General features: G+C 48.7%; 1 protein-coding gene across 1 annotated transcript in view; it reads right to left on the bottom strand.

Annotated features, from left to right (window-relative positions):
• Window positions 1–19370, bottom strand: part of LOC138510183 (hippocampus abundant transcript-like protein 1) — a 1300033-nt gene that overhangs the window by 972468 nt on the left and 308195 nt on the right. Inside the window, exon 3 of the mRNA XM_069625669.1 lies at window positions 7723–7785. Coding sequence (XP_069481770.1) covers window positions 7723–7785 — 63 coding nt within the window. The remainder of the gene's footprint in view (window positions 1–7722; window positions 7786–19370) is intronic.

Raw genomic sequence — 19370 nt, 5'->3', positions numbered from 1 at the left:
CTGACTGTCAGCCCGTTGGCATGAGCTCCCCATCCCGTGAGGGATGCATCCGTCACGATCGTCACCTCTGGCCAGGGAAGCCAAAATGGAGCCCCCTTCATCAAGTTGCCTTCGACGGCCCACCACAGAAGGTCCCGGGCGACCGAGGGCGGCACCTGAACCGGGTCCGACATCCTGCCGGAGGACTGCGACCATTGCGTCTTGAGTGCCCACTGCAAAGATCTCATCCGCAGGCGAGCCTCTGGCACCAGAAGAATGCAGGATGCCATGAGGCCGAGCAACCTCAAGAACTCGAACGCTGGGAGCGTCTGGGTATGCTGAAACTTGTGCACCATCTGCTGAATGTGAAGAGCCCTCACCTGGGGAGGAAAACACTGCCCCAGGGAAGTGTCGAGCACTGCTCCGATGTACTGGAGCCGCTGTGTTGGCGTCAAATGGGACTTCTTTAAATTGAGGGAGAAGCCCAGCCAGTGAAGGGAGTGGCAGGTGACGGACAGATGATCCAGGACTTGCTCGGGAGAGCTCCCCCTGATCAACCAATCGTCCAGGTAGGGGTAGACTTGAATCCCCCCTTGCCTGAGATGCGCTGCCACCACCACCATGAGCTTGGTGAAAACCCTCGGGGCGAAGGTCAATCCGAACGGCAGGACCCGAAACTGAAAGTGCGAGTCGCCAACCGCGAACCTCAGGTACTTCTTGTGCTTGGGATGGATCGGCACATGGAAGTAAGCATCCTTGAGGTCGAGTGACACCAACCAGTCCTGAAGCTGAAGGGCCTGGAGGACTTGAGAGAGAGTAACCATCTTGAACTTGTCCTTCCTGAGGAGTTTGTTCAAACCACGCAAGTCCATGATGGGTCTCAATCCCCCGTCTTTCTTCGAAATCAAAAAATAAGGAGAATACCATCCCTTGTTCCTCTCTGCTACAGGCACCAGTTCTATGGCGCCTTTCTCCAGCAGGGCTTGAATTTCCTGCGCAAGGAGCGGATCCGGACTCTGCAGAGAGGTTCCCCGGTGGATTGTCGCGAGGCCTGTGCCGAAAGGGAAGACAGTAGCCGTGGGTTATGATCTCCAGAACCCACACATCTGAAGTAATGGCTTGCCACTCTACAAGATGCTGCGCCAGCCTTCCCCCAAACGGCGAACCATGGGACATGGCCTCACGACTGAGCGGAAGCGGCTGCGGCGTTACCTGAGGGCAAAGAGGCAACTGCCCGAGCGGCCTTGGCACCACGGGTACCCTGTCGTCCACCTCTGGTACCCCTGCGTTGGCCTCTTTGACTGCCAGCTCCTCTCGCTTTACTGAAGGATGAGTAATAGCGAAAGGAACCACCCCTCCACTGCTGTCCCCTAGGACGAAAAGGCGGAGGTTGGCGAACTGCAGCGCCCAACGACTTCGCTGCAGCTTTTGAGGTCTGCAACCTCTGAAGGCTCTCGTCAGCCTTGCTGCCAAAAAGGTGTTCACCGTCAAAGGGCATGTTGAGGAGCCGGGACTGCACATCAGGAGCAAACCCAGACTTCCGCAACCACGCAAACCTGCGTATCACGGTGCTCGCCGCCATGGACCTACTGACGCATTCAGCTAAGTCCAAACCCGACTGAACGGACTCGCACATGGCATCCTTACCATCATGGACCATAGCAAGGAAACCAACCCGTTCGTCCCCTTCGGGAATATGTTCAGCCGCTAACGCAACACAGTTCCACAGAGTGTGTGTGAAACGAGACAAGGCACAAATGGAGTTGGCCGCCTGAAGCGCCATACCACCAGAAGAAAACACTTTCTTCGCCCAGCCATCAAAACGTTTGTTGTCCCTATCAGGAGGGATGGTAGGGTACGACGCCTGCTTCGCCGGGGCCGTGGCCGCCTGCACCACCAAACTCTCTGGAGTGGGGTGCCTGGTCAAGTAGCAGGGGTCGCTACTGGCTGGACAGTATTTTCGCGACAAGGATCTGCCCACCGCCGGGAGACTCTCCGGAGCAGTCCAAGCCGCCGCCACCCTTCTCTGTAAAGCCATATGGAACGGCAGTACCGGGTCAGTTGGGGGACCAACATCAAGGATGTCCGTCAGATCATCCTGCACAAACTCCCCTGGGGGAGCAGACCATCCCAAGTACTCGGAAACCCTAGCCATAAGGCGCTGGTATGAGGAATCGGCATGAGAACCATGCTCAGGCCTACAAAACTCCACCTCCGGAGAGGTGTCCAGTCCACTGGCATCATGCAGTGACTGCCTCAAATCGTCAAACAGACCGTGGCCCGAGACAATTTCATCTGGAACCTGACTAGGAACCAGGCCATCAGAATCCTCATCCGCCTCTGAAATATATTCCAGGTGGCGAAAAGAAGGCACCCGAGAGTGCTTGCTCTTAACCAGAGCCTTCCTAGGGGGTTCTCCCGTGCCACGGGGTACCTCCGACACGTAAGGCGTCGAGCGAATCGGCGTCGATAGAACAGGCATCGGGGCCGAGAGGATCGGCGTCGAGGAAATCGGCGACGACGTCAGATGCAGCGCGCCAGCATCAGCGGCGTCGACACAGCCCTCCAAGCCGGAGCCCCGAGCGTGTCCTTCGACGACCTGAGCGTCGACGGCTTCGACGACTTCCTCGGAGCCGGAGCCTCGAGAAAGCCTGTCGACGCCCTCGACGCCTTCCTTGAAGATCTCACAGGTGCACACAGTCTCGAACGCGTCGAGGACCGGGACCTGGAACGGGTACGTCGAGAACGAGTCTTCTTGTCCGAACGGGACCTCTCCCGTGACTCGTGCCGACCACTCTTGCGAGCGGTGTCTCTCGACCTCTCACGACCGACCCCACTCGGGGGCGCGGACGGCTTAGTACCCTGCGACTCAAGAATCGCCAGCATTTTCTTCCCGAAGGAAGCCCATTCCTCCTGCGTCGCACGGCTGGTGGGGTAAGCGACGTGCCGGGCAGAGTCCTCCGAAGAGGACCTGGAAGACGACCGGTGTCGGCGCTTCCGAGAATGCCTCGAAGAGGCTGAGGAGTGGCGAGACCGACTCCTAGGAGCCCCACGAGACTTCCGACGATGACGCGGAGAGTCACCCCTCGAATCATCCGTCGAAAGCCCCGCAGACTTCAACTTCCAGGGCTTCGACACCCGACCTACCGACAACAACTTCTTACTTTCGCGTAAGGCTTTGGACGTGAGCGACTGGCAGTCGATACAGTCATCCGTGTCGTGGGCCTCCCCGAGGCACCAGAGGCAGGCGTTGTGCGAGTCCGTCATCAACATCTTGGACCCACACTCCCCGCACTTCTTGAAACCCGGACGCGGGGTCGAAGACGAAGTCGAAGACATCTTCACACGAAGGATTTGCACAAAACAAACAGGTTCGAAGAACCGAGAAGAACAGAACTCCAAAGAGTCGAGGCGTTAACCGAGATTCACGAAGCAACACGTTCGTGGAAAAAACGGAACTGAGGCTACGGGCGTCGTGCGTCCTACTTATCACATCGGATGACGTCGGAGGAGGTCCTCGACGACGGTGCGTCGACGTCATCGACGCAGGACGCAGACGCCGAAAAAAGTTTCCGAAGCAGCACAGCTGTGGTGATTACATGTCATAGATATGGAATACGTCGGAGGACCCAATCCCCTCGAATAGAATGGTTTTAGATGTAATTTTAGCTGACCGTGGTGGTGTATGCAAAATGGTCGGGTCCGCGTGTTGTGTGTACGTACCTGACTCCTCCCCCAATGTGTTCCAAGTGATAAAACGACTACACATACTTAGTACTGAAGTTCACATTCCTGAAGGGAATTGGCACATAGGCTTGGAATCTGCTGAAAACCTGGGGTTGGAAAATCTTCTCACCGCTTGCTATTTTCATTGGGGTAATACTATTTTTCTGTTGTTGTATTCAATTTCTGCCCGTCTTAGGTTCTGCCTTAGGTAGCTGCTGTGCTAAATCACTAATGAAACTTAGGCCTGGTCCCCATCCTCCTGTGGATATAACTAATGCCTTGATAATGCGGGAAGCCACTATCAAACAAATTATGTCTATCAATATAGAGGACAGTGATGACTTTGGTTGTTCTGATGACGACGATGAAACATGGTCACTTGTTTCTAGCAATGTGTTGGCTTAGGCCAAAAGGAGGACTTGTAAAAGTAGATATATCTTGCATTATAATGTTGGCCTAAGCACATACACATTGAACCGCGTCATCGCAGTTTCTGAAAACGCCATCTTGCTCTTATTTCCGAGTTTTCATTTTGAACGCGGTGAAAGCTCACAAAGTTACCGCTTCTGAAGCGTCCCTAAAACCTGCCCCCAAACAGGAATGCTAAGAATCACTGAGCACGCTGAACTCTGCAACAGAGAAACATGAAGCACTGGCACAAACGTAGCTAATCTGTAAATTAGGTGCCATTCTGTCTTTCCTGACTGTCTTGTTTTGCGCAGTTAATTGTGAACGTGCCATCCAGGCTATTAAAGCGAAGCATGATTTACAGCATATTCTTTTGCTAAAATGAACAAGCTACTGAGTAGACATGCAGACTGACGTTTTAGCTTAGCATAACATAGATAAAGTAGCGCAAATGTTACCCTGTACGGAAGAACACAATATCTTCCTATATCCTTCTTGCTTTGCTTCCCAGACAGTAAATAGTCTGCAGGGTGACACGGAGTGTTCGACCACATGCAACCATGGAGAATTGCCCATGTAAATGGGTCTTTAGGTCACAAGCAATTATCACGTGATGAGCTAGCCCAAATTCGTTATGATATAGTAAAACTGTATATAACATCTATATGCCCACAAGTTGGGGCTCACTTTTCCTGTGCTTGGATGCCGTGTGTTTGCAAAAGTCAGTCCGTGCTCGAGTACGAATAAACTGTTTATACCTTTGTTCCTCGTGACTGGCGTGTCTTCCTTGTTTTACAGTAGCTTCTTGTTTTCGGATTAACATCCTGGACAATATTAAAGCATCCTTTGCTCATTTCCCCTTCATGGATATGTTCTGTGTCGTGAGCCACAACATCCCACAGGGCACATGAGTACTTTGCCACAGCACAAGTAGCGTTAATGGCCTTCACAGCCATACTCACCGCCGAAAAACACCTCTTTCCCAGTGCATCACATTTCTTGTTGTCCTTGTAGGAGGGATCATCGGGTATGCAGCCGCCTTCGAAGTAGATCTAGCTGCTTTCACAAGTAGAATTTCCGGGGTAGGGTGCTTAGAGAGATACTCCAGCTCTATAGCTGAAGGCTTGTATTTACTTGCAAGATCCTTATTCACTGCTGGTGTAGTGTCTAGCTTTTGCCGATTGTCGAGGATGCTGCTCTTCAATGCCATATGAAACAGCAAGACAGGATCCTTGGGGCGTTCCTTATCCAGAATGTCTGTCAAATCGTCCTACTCTATGTCTCTGACAGGATGCCACCAGCCTAGGTATTGTGTCAACTTACCCATGACAGACCTGTAAGATGCATCAGCATGACCAGCTGAATCAGGGGTTGGCAAAATCAACTTCAACTTAAAGGTCCAACAACTGGCATCTTTTAAGCAGTCGACCAAATCCTGCAACCTGGACTCTTCCGAAATGAGTTCTTCAGATACATTTCGAGTGGCAAACTCCAATCCAAAGGGAGGATTACCCTCCTCCTCAATCTCCTCTTCCTCAGATATGGAACCCATAGACTTCAAGTCTTTCTTGGACAAGGGCTTAAAAACCTTTGATGTTCTGTAAAAAAAGGCTGCTGCCTCGATGACCACTCCCTCCGACCCACTGCACGAGCTCTTAGTTACGCTAGTAGCAGTCTTTAATGACTCCGTCGGCCTTATGAGGCGCAATGGGGATGGAAGATTTCTTCCTTCGGTTCCTTGTAAGGGCCGGGAACGGCCGCCTTTGAAAACACATCACGCATTTGGAGGCGAAATTCCTCCCAATCAGCCTTAGACACCAACTTGCTAGTAAAGCTTACCATTTTCTTGTCAGGTGAGGAATCAGAAGATGCAGGGGAGCGATGATGTCTTTTCTTTAATCTCTTAGGTTGAGCTTGTCTGTTTGAGGATAACGGCTCTTTCTTTAAGTGTTTTAGGAGATGCTTGAAAACTTGAATCTTGATTGGTGAAATCACAAACTATCTGCTGTAGCCCAGTACATGAAATGTGCCTGGCCCAAATTGGGGTAGCGATTTATGGGAGTAAAGTGCATAATCATTCCTATCGGGAAAAGCATAAAGGAGCATCATGTCAATCTTGAAGAACATTGCTCTCGATGAAGAAGTGTCACCCTAAATAGGCCTATTAAAAGCAGAAACCGACCATTATGATGCATGTTTGTTAACAGTGTTCAAAGGGTTCTCCAAACATTTTGCAAGAGAATTCCAGCCAAGGCATTAGCATGTCACACTAGCAAGCCAAATTAAGGACCTGGTTCGATCAATTTTTGGCAGGGATCCAGGCTGTCTTTAAAAGCTTAACATGAATTTCTGATTGCACATTGCCAGAAATTAAACTAAAGTTGTATTTTTAAGAGTACACAGAGGTGGGTCAGGGTTCCCCTACTTTAAAAAAAAGAAATCACTAATCTTGGTTTCCTTTCACCAGGAATTTTCACATAGCTGTAAGATCAATGTTACTAATTAGCAATTGTAATTTGTTTTTGGTTGGAAAAAGTGTGTGGAGTCATTTTGCATTTGATACATTTTTAGGTCTTACCGCACATTGTGTAATCACCACAAACCGGGGAATACTGAATGCAATGGCATAGTGGGAATAAATGGATCAGAGAATAGAATCAAAGGTAAACATTGGTATGATGGCTTCAGTCAAATAGTTTCAATTTAAGATTTTAAAGCAATCTCCTGGATTGAAAAATAGAATTCTAATGATAAATAAAAAGAGCACAAACCAAAAGGAAACATTTCAACAATATATGACTGCAGCTTGTGCTGAAAAACTTAATGTAGAGAAAGGTCTGCTTACTAGAAATCAAAACTTGCTCAACCCATTTTTCAAAAAGGTTTTGTGGAATTAAACTCTAAATGGTAGAAGTAAAAAATCCCACATACAGGTACCCAAGCAAGTATAACTAAGGCACAGCTCTTCTAACCCATGTACAACAGTTGCAGCACTTTGCTTATGCAGATTGCAGAAAAAGAAAAATGCTAAGCAAAGATGTTATTGTTACCTGTACTGCTTCTTTGAGGGTACAAATGCTATCCTTAAATTCAAGGCAAATAACTAAAAGGAATTCTTGAGATGGCATACCTGTTGACCCTTTCGTGACTAGGCAATGGAATGCTGGCACTTTAAAGACTGCGTGCAAGAAGCTGCCTAAACACCATTAAACAGAAATTACTTGGGCATATCACTCTACATTACAGACAGGATAAGCCTTCAATAAGAAATCATTATGATAGCATAATGATCTTGACATCACTTAAATGAAAAACATTGACAGATTTACTTGGCAAAGGGTGGTTAATGAAAACAATGGCGCTTGTGGCAAAAAAGCTGCTGTGTTTGGAAATATTAAAAATACTATTATTAAAGTGCTCATAAGCAAACATCTAACCCTAACACATAACTAAAATACAAACATTAAATGCACATCATATCTGACTTTGCAGATACCATGTTTCTTCAAGAAAATCATTGTTTTCCAGTGAGCTATATCACCTTGGGGGAAAGGATACAGGATAGCATCAATAATCCCAGAAACTGACAAGCTGTGCAGATCGGCTTACCTTAACTCCCTGAATGAGGCCATTCATTAGAAATGTATGCTGAGGAAAGGTTTCATGCAAAACCTAACAATAAAAGAGAAAGTAGGTTACAAGGCGGATTAAACCATCAGGACATAATGTGCCAAGCCCGTCCAGTGTCACTTGCATGCGTACTTTTCCAGGAAAACACGTGGTCTTATTTGTGAAAATAGAACAGTACTGCACTGCTGCATAAAGTCATTTCTTAGGAACACCCCAGAGTAGACACCAGCGTTATCCTATGCAGACGTATAGTTTGTAGATAGCATGCTGCTGCATTTCTTTTTTAATAAGAGTTTGTCATTGTGGCTAAGGACAATGCAGACACTTCAGCCAGCCACAAGACAGCAAAAGTACCCACACAAATCTAATTGCACTAATTTTAAATAAAGGCAATTAAATGAACAACAGCACATTAATGTTAAGAGGTTGCATGAATGTCCATATTAGACAAGGTCATGCTGCACATAGGCACGGTTTGCCAAAATACCCTTTATAAAACCAAGCGTTCCATTTGATCTCTCACTGATGCTCAATTGTATGCCCAGCAGATATGTTAATCTTATAGGGAGAAAAAAAAACACACTTTTGGGACTCTCCTGGTATCGTACCTGACAATATACCATAGTATTTTATCACACAAAAAATAATCAGGTAAGTAGTTTGATTTGCTTTCTCTTTAAGGTTACCAATTGTGTAACTCTAGCATAACTTGCCCTCCAACAATTCTAGCTATTCCCTTGTGTGGTGGCTGTCCCTAAGTAGCGCTGATGAGCCGCTTATCTAGGGTGAGGAGATAGGACAAGGACTTGCCCCATCATTATTATATCGCCGTCACTAGTAACATTTACTCTAAAAAAAACACACTTTTCAAAATTTTAATCGTGTGTTGTATGCTTTGCAAGTAAATTCGTAATAGTTTATTCTCTTTCCTTTCTTAGCAACTAAAAACAAGGACAAACACATCAAGAAACATTAAATAATCTTGGAACGCTCTCGGTGCTAAGTGAACTGTACTCAATTACTTTACCAACACACCATTACCATAGGTAATGTACTCTGATTCTTGTATCATATTCAAGAAGAGTAAACATGTCTTCTAACAGGGACCTTTAGACCACAACAGTGGTCTTTTACTTGAGGAATAAGATCATTCTAGGCCTACCGGTTTCAGTGGTGTGACATACTGACCACTTTCTTCAGGGCCACAGCACTAGCTACAGTACTGCCAAAAAAAAACATGCATGAGGGAGAGAGTTTTTTTTCACACAGCTAGGCGCCGCACCGGTAGGTGATAGAAGAGGGAAGGGGGGGTTTGTGGGAGAGAACACAGACCATTACTTAATAAATTGCGCACTCTATTATGAATAGGTAACTGTCTCCATGGTAAATCATGCAAAGTTCCTTACCCCTGTTGCGTATTTTGCCGGACACAATAAAATCAATTTGGGATTATGCAACTGCTTCTGTTCAATTCAGGTGCAGTTTCTTTCTCATTCCTGTTTAACCTGGGCCAATGCAAAATGTTTGTCCATAAGGTTTTCTAAAAATTGGAGGGGTTACTTTTCTTCTATCATTTCGATTTGTTCATATTCAGTGCAGAAATGTAAAGAGTTGCATATGTCAATACAACAGACATGTGCCATATATGTAAAAATGTACTTCGTCAGAATGAGCGTCCGTGGTTTGCATGCACGCCTCTGGCCTGGACCATGTAGCTTACCTTATTTCCTTTGCAGGTATAGTCAGAAGAGGAGTTCCGTCTGAACGCCAAACGTTAGGCGTCACTGTGTCAATGTTTTAACGCAGGCGTCAACAACGATGTAAACAACGATTTACACGGCGGGAATGTCAGTAACATCTATAAGTGGCTGCCTACAGTCCACGTTGGTCACGACGTGTCTCGTGAAATGCCAGTCTTTCAAGATTTTATCACTTTTGTGCGCCCAGATCTTATTTATGCAAGACTCCAAATGCATGTATGATATTCTGCGGCTTAATAATTATCTGAAAAAAGATGACTAAAAGTTAATTGATTATTTCCTTGGCACGATAGTGAATGCAGTCATTGTTTACAAAGCACTGTAAAAGTTTTCTGCAGGATCTATACTGGGACACAAGTGAGGTGTTCATACTTGGGTCTCCCTTAGGTTTCTGGTGAAAGGAGAGCTTTCCACTGGTGTTATATCACAGCTGCTCTTGGTGCCCTGCAGCGGTGATTCATACTGCTGTGGGATAGGGACATTTATGCATTTCAAGAAAGGAATGAGTCTCATGGTGTCCTTCTATATACAATACGTGCGACAAGCACGGATTAGTTTACCTCATCATGGGCCACAGACAAAATCTCACAGACTTGTGTCGGAAAATGCTTGCCTCTCCCAATAGCTGAATAAATGTTATGACCTGATGTTATTCAAACACTACTCCTCACGGCAGTGGTCCATATTACTGTCACAGTTGTTACGGAGACCAGCGTCGGGAGGGCAGTTCTATACGTGACGCAAACATTTATTCTCAAGGTGTCCTTCTTATACTGCATACATCATGAGAACAACAGTTTAAGTCATCAAGGGCCTTTGTCAAATTATGTTGTTTTGATGTAACTGCATTATATTGGGGGTGCAAACTTTGGGAGGGAATGCACTCTGGTTAGGCTCTTACATTTTCCTAAAATAGGAGGACCAATATTGCACATTAGACTGATGTGAATCGCATATCGTGCTAGCCACCTTAGAACACATTAATTCTATGGATATATCGCTTGTACATATTAGGGGGCTATTGTTGCGACGTTGCATGTTTACTTGGCGATATGTCATCTCATAATCAAAAAGTTCAGAGAGTGGCAAGAGTTGCCAGCTGGTCTGTTCAAACCAAAAGTGTCCTTCTTTGAATGGAAAATCCATAATAACAAAGTTGCTCACCGTAGTGACTACCTTACTCCTAGTCCATGGTCCCCTTTCCTCCATACTTGTGGGACATTCCGTCCTTCGGGACCGGACCTGAGCACTTTTGTAAAAAGCATCAAACATCTTTGAATTGGTGTCCTTTTATTTTTACGCGGGGTACTGCACGTGGCCGTAACGCCGCCCTCCTGAGCTCCGCCCGTGCATCGCCCTTCAGTCCTTTTCTATCGCCAGGTCTGAGACCATTTAAGCAATAATAGAGGATAGTTTTTAAAGGGCCGGCGTATGGAGGAAAGGGGACTATGGACTAGGAGTAAGGCAGTCACTACGGTGAGTAACTGTTATACTCCTACGTCCCGTCCCTTTTCCTCCATACTTGTGGGAGATTCCCAAGCACGCACCACAGATGGTTCGGGTGGATGGAAAAAAAACCTTTACTGGAATAAGTTCTTAAGAACAGCTTGGCCAAACTGGGCATCAGCCATGGAGCTCAGGTCCAAGCAGTAATGCTTACAAAAAGCCGATGGGGAAGCCCACGTAGCCGCCTTTGCGATGGTTTCCCAAGGGACATACTTTTGGAAGGCCACAGTTGCTGCTTTGCCACATACAAGATGAGCATGGATGCCTTTCGGAGGTTGAAGGCCTTGAATGCTATAGGCTTCAGAGATGCAGGAGGCAATCCATCGGGCGATAGTTGCTTTGGAAGCCAGTTTCCCTTTCGGGTCTCCGAATGTGACAAAGAGTTGCGAGGAGCCCCTGAGTACTCGTTCTATCGAGGTACAATGTCAGGGCTCGCCTGACGTCCTGGTTGTGTAAGACTCTCTCGGCATCTGATGCCGAAATAGGAAAAAAGACAGGCAAGAATATCGATTGGTTCAAATGAAAATCGGTAACCACCTTAGGCAGGAATGAAGGATGAGTGTGAAGCACAACCTTATCCTTATGGAAAGTGAGGAATGGATGTTCCACAGAAAGAACCTGGAGCTCACTTAGTCACTGTTAGACAGAAACATGTGAAGTTCCCTTAGGGATCACTGCAAAAGATTTAAGACTACAGGTGTTGGCAGTAAACCCACTTGGTAGCAGTCTGCACCACCCAGATTTATCTGGTAGCTGTGGCTGAGCAGTCAGACTTCCCTCAAGAAGAGTTAGGCAGTATGCAAAGTATACACAATCGGCACTCAGATACAACAATACAAGCAAACACTGACCAGAGCTTTGGTATCAAAGTATATAGTTATGTATTTAAAAACACACTGTTGAAAACACTCCAGCACTCTTATTGTAAAATATTCTAAACACAGTTACTATTGTAATATATACACCCCTTTTTCCTTATCAGATAAGTCACAGTAAACACCACTTATTTTCATACAGAGGTGAGCGCTTAACTAGATGGCACTCCAATAAGTTTGTGAGAAAAGGGGGGGGAGACAGAATATGGAAAGGTACACCACTCTAAGATTCAGGAACACTGTTAGCAAGGCAGAAGAGCAAAAGTCTCTGGTGAGCCAAAGTCCAAAGGCTGGGCCCACTCTTAGAGCAGAGCACAAATGCGCCCCGTACAGTCGGTAGCAAGGGAAGCCAGGCGGGACAAGGTACCTTAAGTGGGAAGGATCCTCCAGCGGGGAAGAGAAGATCTCGACTTGGAGGAAAGATGAAGGTTGTTGCACTACCAGGGAAGAAACCAGCCGTGGAGTTTTCCGGTTAAAAGGTGGTACCTTTGTTTCGTGGTAAAACGTGGTATCCCGGTTGCCGGGGTGCTTGGCACAGGCAAGACGGCCACGAGGTACGTCGGGAAGGCGAAAAGACGGTGAAACTGGTTATCCCCACCAGTCAAAGGTAGAAGACTCTCTGGCGGGAGATCTCCTCTGTCGTTGGGAAAAGTGGTGAGACGGTCCAGCAGGGCTCCACCGGTGGTGGTGTCGTGGCAGGTCGGCTCAGCTTCTCCCTCGTCGGATTCTTAGGTCCTGTGGCGACTTCTGAAGTTCCAGTCCCCAAAGCCCTGCTTTTATGCAGAAAACCCCCATTCACTCAGCCTAGCTGTCACTCAAACATGCTAAGTGGTGAGCCGGCCGGCTCACCACTTGGGCCAATCAGGATAGAGTGCGACTTGAGTTGCCTAGGCAACTCAGTCCAGGGTGCCGAAATTCCCCTCCACCCCTCCTAAGTACCCCAGACAGAGTGGCACCACTTTGGAGGGCTTCTGTGGAGAAGTGGAACAAAGGGCTCGACTTGGGTTGGAGTCAGAAGAGAACACAAACGCCATTTTAGAATCAAGTTTTGGCAAAAAATACCAACCGGAGAATTAATATTAATTAAATAAACCGGCGGTATGTTCGAGGCTACCGTAAATAATTAAATAAAGATTGTAGCCTAAAACAATGGGAAATCCCATAGGAAAATATTCACGGTTGAATATAAAAAGTAGTATCCACTGCCACCAGCCAAAACTCGATCAGGGGGGACGGAGACGTGCCCCTCGACTAACAGACCCTGGGGCAATCGAATTGCCCCAGCCAGTACGTCCACAATATGATGGTTTGTACTGGTTCTGTTCAGAATTTAAGACTAGTAAAGTCAATGGTGACTTTACATGCCCTGGGAGACAGTAGACAGTCCCAGGGTATGGAGTCTATACTGGGGGGTCACTATGACACCCCTGTGTCGCTGCACTGAGGGTGCTGTGTAACACACATCACAAAAACACATGAAGCCCTATGGAGTAAAAGACCCCATCGTCCATTAAACACATCTAGATTCAAAGAAACACACTCAAATCATGTCCAAGAGTGAGGGTAAAAGAGTCTCACTCTTGGCAGGAGAAAAAAATAAACCCCAAAAATCACTAGGTTAGGAAATTCAGCCTAAACAGAGAATTCTCCCTAACAGTCACTTCGCCAATATCACTGCGATAAGAAAAGCAACCTTCCAAGAAAGGTATTTGAGATCGGTAGTGCCCGTGTGTTCAAATTGTTTATGGCATAAAGCGGTGAGGACAACATTCAAATCCCATTTGGGATGAGGAGTGAGCCCCGGCGGGAAAAGATGAAGAAGCTGTGCAAAATAATAAGGTTACTCACCATAGTGACTACCTTACTCCTAGTCCATAGTCCCCTTTCCTCCATACTTATGGGACATTCCTCCGTCCTGTGGGACGGGACCGGAGCACTTTGTAAAAAGCATCACATTTTTCAAAAATGTGTCCATCCTCTCTTTTTATGCGGGGTACTGCACGGGGCCGTAACCCCGCCCTCCTTAGCTCCGCCCAGCGCATCGCCCATCAGTCCTTTTCTATTGCCAGATCTGAGACCTTTAAGCAATAACAGAGGAATCTTATTAGAGGGGACGGCGGGCGGGCGTATGGAGGAAAGGGGACTATGGACTAGGAGTAAGGTAGTCACTACGGTGAGTAACCTTATTATATTCCTACGTCCCGTCCCCTTTCCTCCATACTTATGGGAGATTACCAAGCACTCCTTACAGAAATCACAGGTGGATGGAAAACTCTTTATTGAAACAGGTTTTTTAGCACAGCTTGACCGAACTGAGCATCAGCTCTGGAGCTCAGGTCTAGACAATGCCAACAAAAAGCCGATGGGGAGGCACACGTAGCCGCTTTCGCAATTGTCTCCCAGGGGACATACTTTTGGAAGGCAACCGCAGCCGCTATGCCCCGTAGAAGATGAGCATGAACCCCTTTTGGCAGTTGAAGGCCCTGAACAGCATAAGCCTCCGCAATACAGGCAGCAAACCATCTGGAAATGGTCGCTTTCGAGGCCGGCTTCCCTTGCGGATTACTGAAAGTCACCAAAAGCTGAGAAGAGTTCCTGAACTCAGATGTTCTGTCTAGAAAGAACTTAAGAGCTCTTCTAACGTCTAGGCAATGCAAAATCCTCTCATCCTCGGAGGCTAGGTTTGGGAAGAAGACAGACAAGGAGATTGGCTGATTTAGATGAAAATCAGAGGCCAGTTTTGGAAGGAAGGAAGGATTCGTCCTCAGGACAACCTTATCCTTATGAAAAACCAGAAAGGGATCCTCCACCGACAAGGTCTGGAGCTCACTCACACGCCTTGCCGATGTCACGGCCACCAAGAGGGACACTTTCCACGAAAGGTACTTAAGGTCTACCGTAGCCAAGGGCTCAAAAGGCTTATGGCACAAGGCCGTAAGGACCACATTCAGATCCCACATTGGATGTGGTTTGCGAACAGGAGGGTTAATGTGCATGAGACTCGCAAAGTGTCTTTTAACAACTGGATTCGACAGCAAAAAAGAGCACTGATCCGTGGAAAGGTAAGCAGCAATAGCCGACAGATAAGTCCTGCAGGACAAGACATGAATGCCCAATTCTGCCCGATATGAGACAAAGGACAGAACTGCATTGATCGTAGCCTCCCCTGGGGTCCAGCTGCCTAGCCAAACACCAGTGGCAGAACCGCAGCCATTTAATTTTATACTGAGATCTCGTCAAGGGCTTCCTGGCCGCCTGAATAATGCGCATGATATCTGCGGACAATTTGAGGCGCTCTAGAGATCTGAACTCAGGCACCATGCCGCCAAGTTAAACGATTGTGGGGAGGGGTGCCACAACTGCTGATCGCTCTGGTGAAGCAGGTTTGTAACCAACGGAAGCCTGATCGGTGCACACACTGATGGATGCTGAAGCTCGGAAAAACAAAACCTGGCCGGCCACCATGGTGCTATAAACAGAAGAGAACAATTCACTGTGCCCCTAAGCTTGCAAAGCGCCCGATGAATCAGAGGCAGAGGCGGAAAAGCATAGGCCCTCATGTTTTGCCAGGGAATTTTGAGAGCATCTACCAGAGAAGAGGCTCCCTGCCGGTTTCTGGAGGCATACAGGGGAAGTTTCCTGTTTGTCGATGTCACAAAGAGGTCCACTTCTGGAGTGCCCCAACAATGGAAGATCTGTAAGAGGACCTCTGTGTTCAGTTGCCTAGATGACCATTGTTCGCCGGCGGAGGGCATCTGCAGTAACATTCCGCTGGCCCGGGATGTGTACTGTCACCAGCCAGATGCCATGCTGAACAGCCCATTCCCAAATCCTAATGGCAAGATCCAGAAGAGGAGGGGACTTGGTACCCCCCCTGCTTGTTGATATAAAGCATGGACACCACATTGTCCGTGCTGACACGGACCACCTTGTTGACATTGTCAGGATTGAACGCTTTCAGCGCTAGGAATATCGCCAGAAGCTCCAAGTGATTTATATGAAGCCGTTTGTCCTGCCGCGACCAGAGATCAGAAACCTGAAGAAGATCCAACGTCGCACCCCAACCGAGAAGGGAGGAGTCCGTTGTGACCGTCAATAGCGGGCAGGGGTCTTGAAAAGCCGCACCCACCGACAGATTGCTGAGAGAAGACCACCACAAGAGGTCTATCCTCATGAAGGATGGAAACCAGGATCATTTTGGAATCTGGATCCACTGCTTGGCGCCAAAAGCTCTGAAGAGCCACCTGCGTCCGCCTCATCTTGAGTCGAGCAAGAGGAAGAGCCAGCACACACGAGGCCATGAGGTCCAGAAGCCTCTGGAACCACCAGGCCGACATGCTCTCCGACAGCATAAACACCTCACATGTGGCCAAGAGATCCACCATTCTGTCCCCAGTCAGGTATACTCTGCAGTCGATCGTGTTCCAACGAAAACCCAGGAAAATCAAGTCCTGAGAGACCGTCATAGAGGATTTCCACCAGTTCACCGACAGCCCAAGATGGAACAGGAGCTGGAGGAGAGACTGAAGGTTGTTCGAGGCTGACAGAGGACAAGGACTGCGCAGCAGCCAATCGTCCAAATATGGATACACATGGATACCCTGTAGCCGAAGATAAGCTGCGATGACAGATATCTTCGTAAAGACACGCAGTGCCGAGATGAGGCCAAACGGGAGCACACGAAACTGGAAGTGCTCCTCCCCCATGGAAAACCGTAGGTATTTCCGATGCGGACTCCAAATAAGGATATGCATATACGCATCCTGAAGGTCCACCAGGCTGAGCCAGTCGCCCTTCTGCAAAGAGGACTTTATCTGACAGGGCGTGATCATCTTGAATTTCTCTTGGGGAAGAGGGAGATTGAACTAGGAAAGGTCTAGGATGGTGCGCAGGCCAGCCTGGTTGGGTTTGGGCACCGTAAACAGACGGGAGTAGAAGCCCTCCCCTCGCTCCACTAGGGGAACAGGTTCCACCGCCCTGAGATCCAGACGTTTCTGCACCTCGGCTCTGAGGGAGGGCGATCCCGACTGCTGGAAAGGATTGAAGGGTGGGGTAGGGGGAAGGGGCAAGTGGAAGCCCACCCGAGCAACTGACAAGACCCACCGGTCCTCGGTGATGGTCTGCCACGCCTCCCAGTGAGACACAATGCACCCTCCCACCGGGGTCCCGTGCGAGTGCAGAAAAACCTAATTTAGCTGGTTTTTGGGTGGCTTTACCACCAGAACCTGAGGAGGAGGCGGAGGATCGAGAGAAAAACTGGCCCCGTTGCGGACACCGACGGGAGTTCCCTGTTGGAGTATCGACCCTATGGGTTTTCCAATCCAGAAACCCCCGAAAACCAGAGGAAGGGCGAGGCTGCGAAGACGCCCTCTGTGGCCTGAAAGGCGATTTCACCAAGACGGACAGGGACTTGGCGGTCTGAATGCTGTCCTTAGTTTTGGTCAGTTCAACGTCCGTCCATGAATGAAAAAGCTCTTTGCCGTCAAAAGGCAGGTCCAAAACTTTATCCTGCACCTCTTTGGAAAACTTTGTGGCATGAAGCCAAGCCTGACGAGAGGTGTCCACGCCAAGAATGAGGCCCTGGGCCGAGGGGTCGACATGATGCGCCGCAGCCTCCAGCATATCCTGCACCAGGACCCTGGCATCTGACAAACCAGCTTTAAAATCATCTAGTTTATCCGCAGGGATGAATTCCTCAAATTCCGACAGACCTTTCCACATTTTCATAGTCGCCCCCGCTAAAAGCTCCGCGTTCGCTTGACGCAACTGCAGGGCCGAATTAACAAAGATCTTCCTCCCCAAACAGTCCAGAATCTTGTCCTCTTTGGCCAGAACCTGGGCTGCTGTTGTAGATGACGCTGAAGCCGGTCTGGATTGTAACGTGGCAGCCGCCACCACCGTGGAGGAAGGGGGCGAACAAGACTCCAAGGCTACCTCTTCAGAAGAATGAAGCCTATAACGAGTGTTAATCTTTTTGTTAACAATTAGTCCAGAGTGTGGTTTATCCCAAACCTTTCGGACCTCGGCCAAAACGTCCTTCTGGAAGAACAAGCCGGTACGCTCCAGAGGAGACAAGGTGAAAGCCCCAGAAAGCACCCCTTCCTGGGGGAGCGGGTGCCTCAGGTACTGGAACATCCAGAAGACACATGTCCAGCACACGGTTGTGGAAGGCTCTAACAGAGCGGGGCTGGTCCTTGCTGTCCTATTCCCCCTTTTGTGTCATCCGACACATCCGGGTCAAGCTGCGTCGCATCTGGCCCTGCTGAATATCTGTCCACTGGAGACAAGGGAGGGAGAGCTGGTGGCGGGCCGGTAGAGGTGGAACTGGCAGAACCACCGGTGCCGTGACTGGAACCGACGGCGCAGGAGCCACTGGGGGGCATATTTCCCTAAAAAAACCTCGGAAATACTGCTTCATGGGGTCAGAGTGCATAAGCCTTTGAAATTTTCCAAAAAAAAGCATCTTCCGCCAACGGTGTAGGCATGGCCGGAGGAGGCCTTTCATCAGCCGAGTAGCTCCAGGGGCGCAAGGGAGAAGGCTGCCAAGAAGGACCTTCTCCACCCGAATCAATGCAGATCAAGGGGGCAGATGCCACAGGGAGCGAGACGGTGTGCGGTAAAGGCATCCAAGCATTTTAGTCATATACTGGGCGAAAAGGATGCGCACAAGGAAAACGATTTTCACGTGAAAAACCGCTCCCAACACCTAGCGCTGATGGCGTAGTTGTAAGGGAGGTATCCAAAATGGCTGCCGTAGTCTTGGCGGGAACGGCCGCCATTTTGTTAGCAACTGAGGAGTACTGCGACACACATGGGAGTGATGCAGGGGTCTCTTCACAGACGGGTCAGGGTCCTTCATTTTAGCCTCGACACAAGGAACCTCGGCAGAGCCGGTACTGTGTGGCCTAGGATGTTTCTGAGACATGCTATCAGCCAAATTAGCCTCGAACGGAGGGACCTCAGCCACACCGGTAACAGAGGAATTCCAGTCAGAGCCCTCACTCTGTGACCACTCAACAGAACCGGTGTCACCGCCCGAGCGGGAGCGATGAGGAGTACACCTCACCGACAAGACCTTTACAGGCCCCTCAGAACTGTCGGTCACCTTAGCCTGAAACAGAGGAACCTCGGACCAGAGTCCGGTAACAGCCCCCCCCCCCACAGAGGCCTCAGGGTGAACCCCGGTGTCTGTATGGGAAGCTCCAGACAAGGAGACCTTAAAGCAAGCTCCGGTACCCACCGCCTCAGTAGAGCTGGGCCCGCAAACGGCCCCTGCAGGAGGGGCCTCTGATTGCAATCCAGTGTCAATAGACCCCTTACGGAGGCTCTCGGAGAAAACTCTGGTACACTTTTTAGGCCTAAAAGGCACCTCGGGGCAAACCCCGGTAACAGAGCTTTTGAAGCTCCTCCCGGACCGGGAAGATTCCAGGAAGGAGTTCCCCGGCCGGGGTGCTCTAAAAACTAAAGAACTTACCAGGCGTTTCTT

The sequence above is a fragment of the Ambystoma mexicanum genome, chromosome 6p (assembly GCF_040938575.1).
Source record: "Ambystoma mexicanum isolate Mex_15411 chromosome 6p, UKY_AmexF1_1, whole genome shotgun sequence".
Classification (NCBI taxonomy): Eukaryota; Metazoa; Chordata; class Amphibia; order Caudata; family Ambystomatidae; genus Ambystoma; species Ambystoma mexicanum.
The sequence above is the reverse complement of the archived record's forward strand: the minus strand, read 5'-3'. Positions and strand labels throughout refer to the sequence as shown.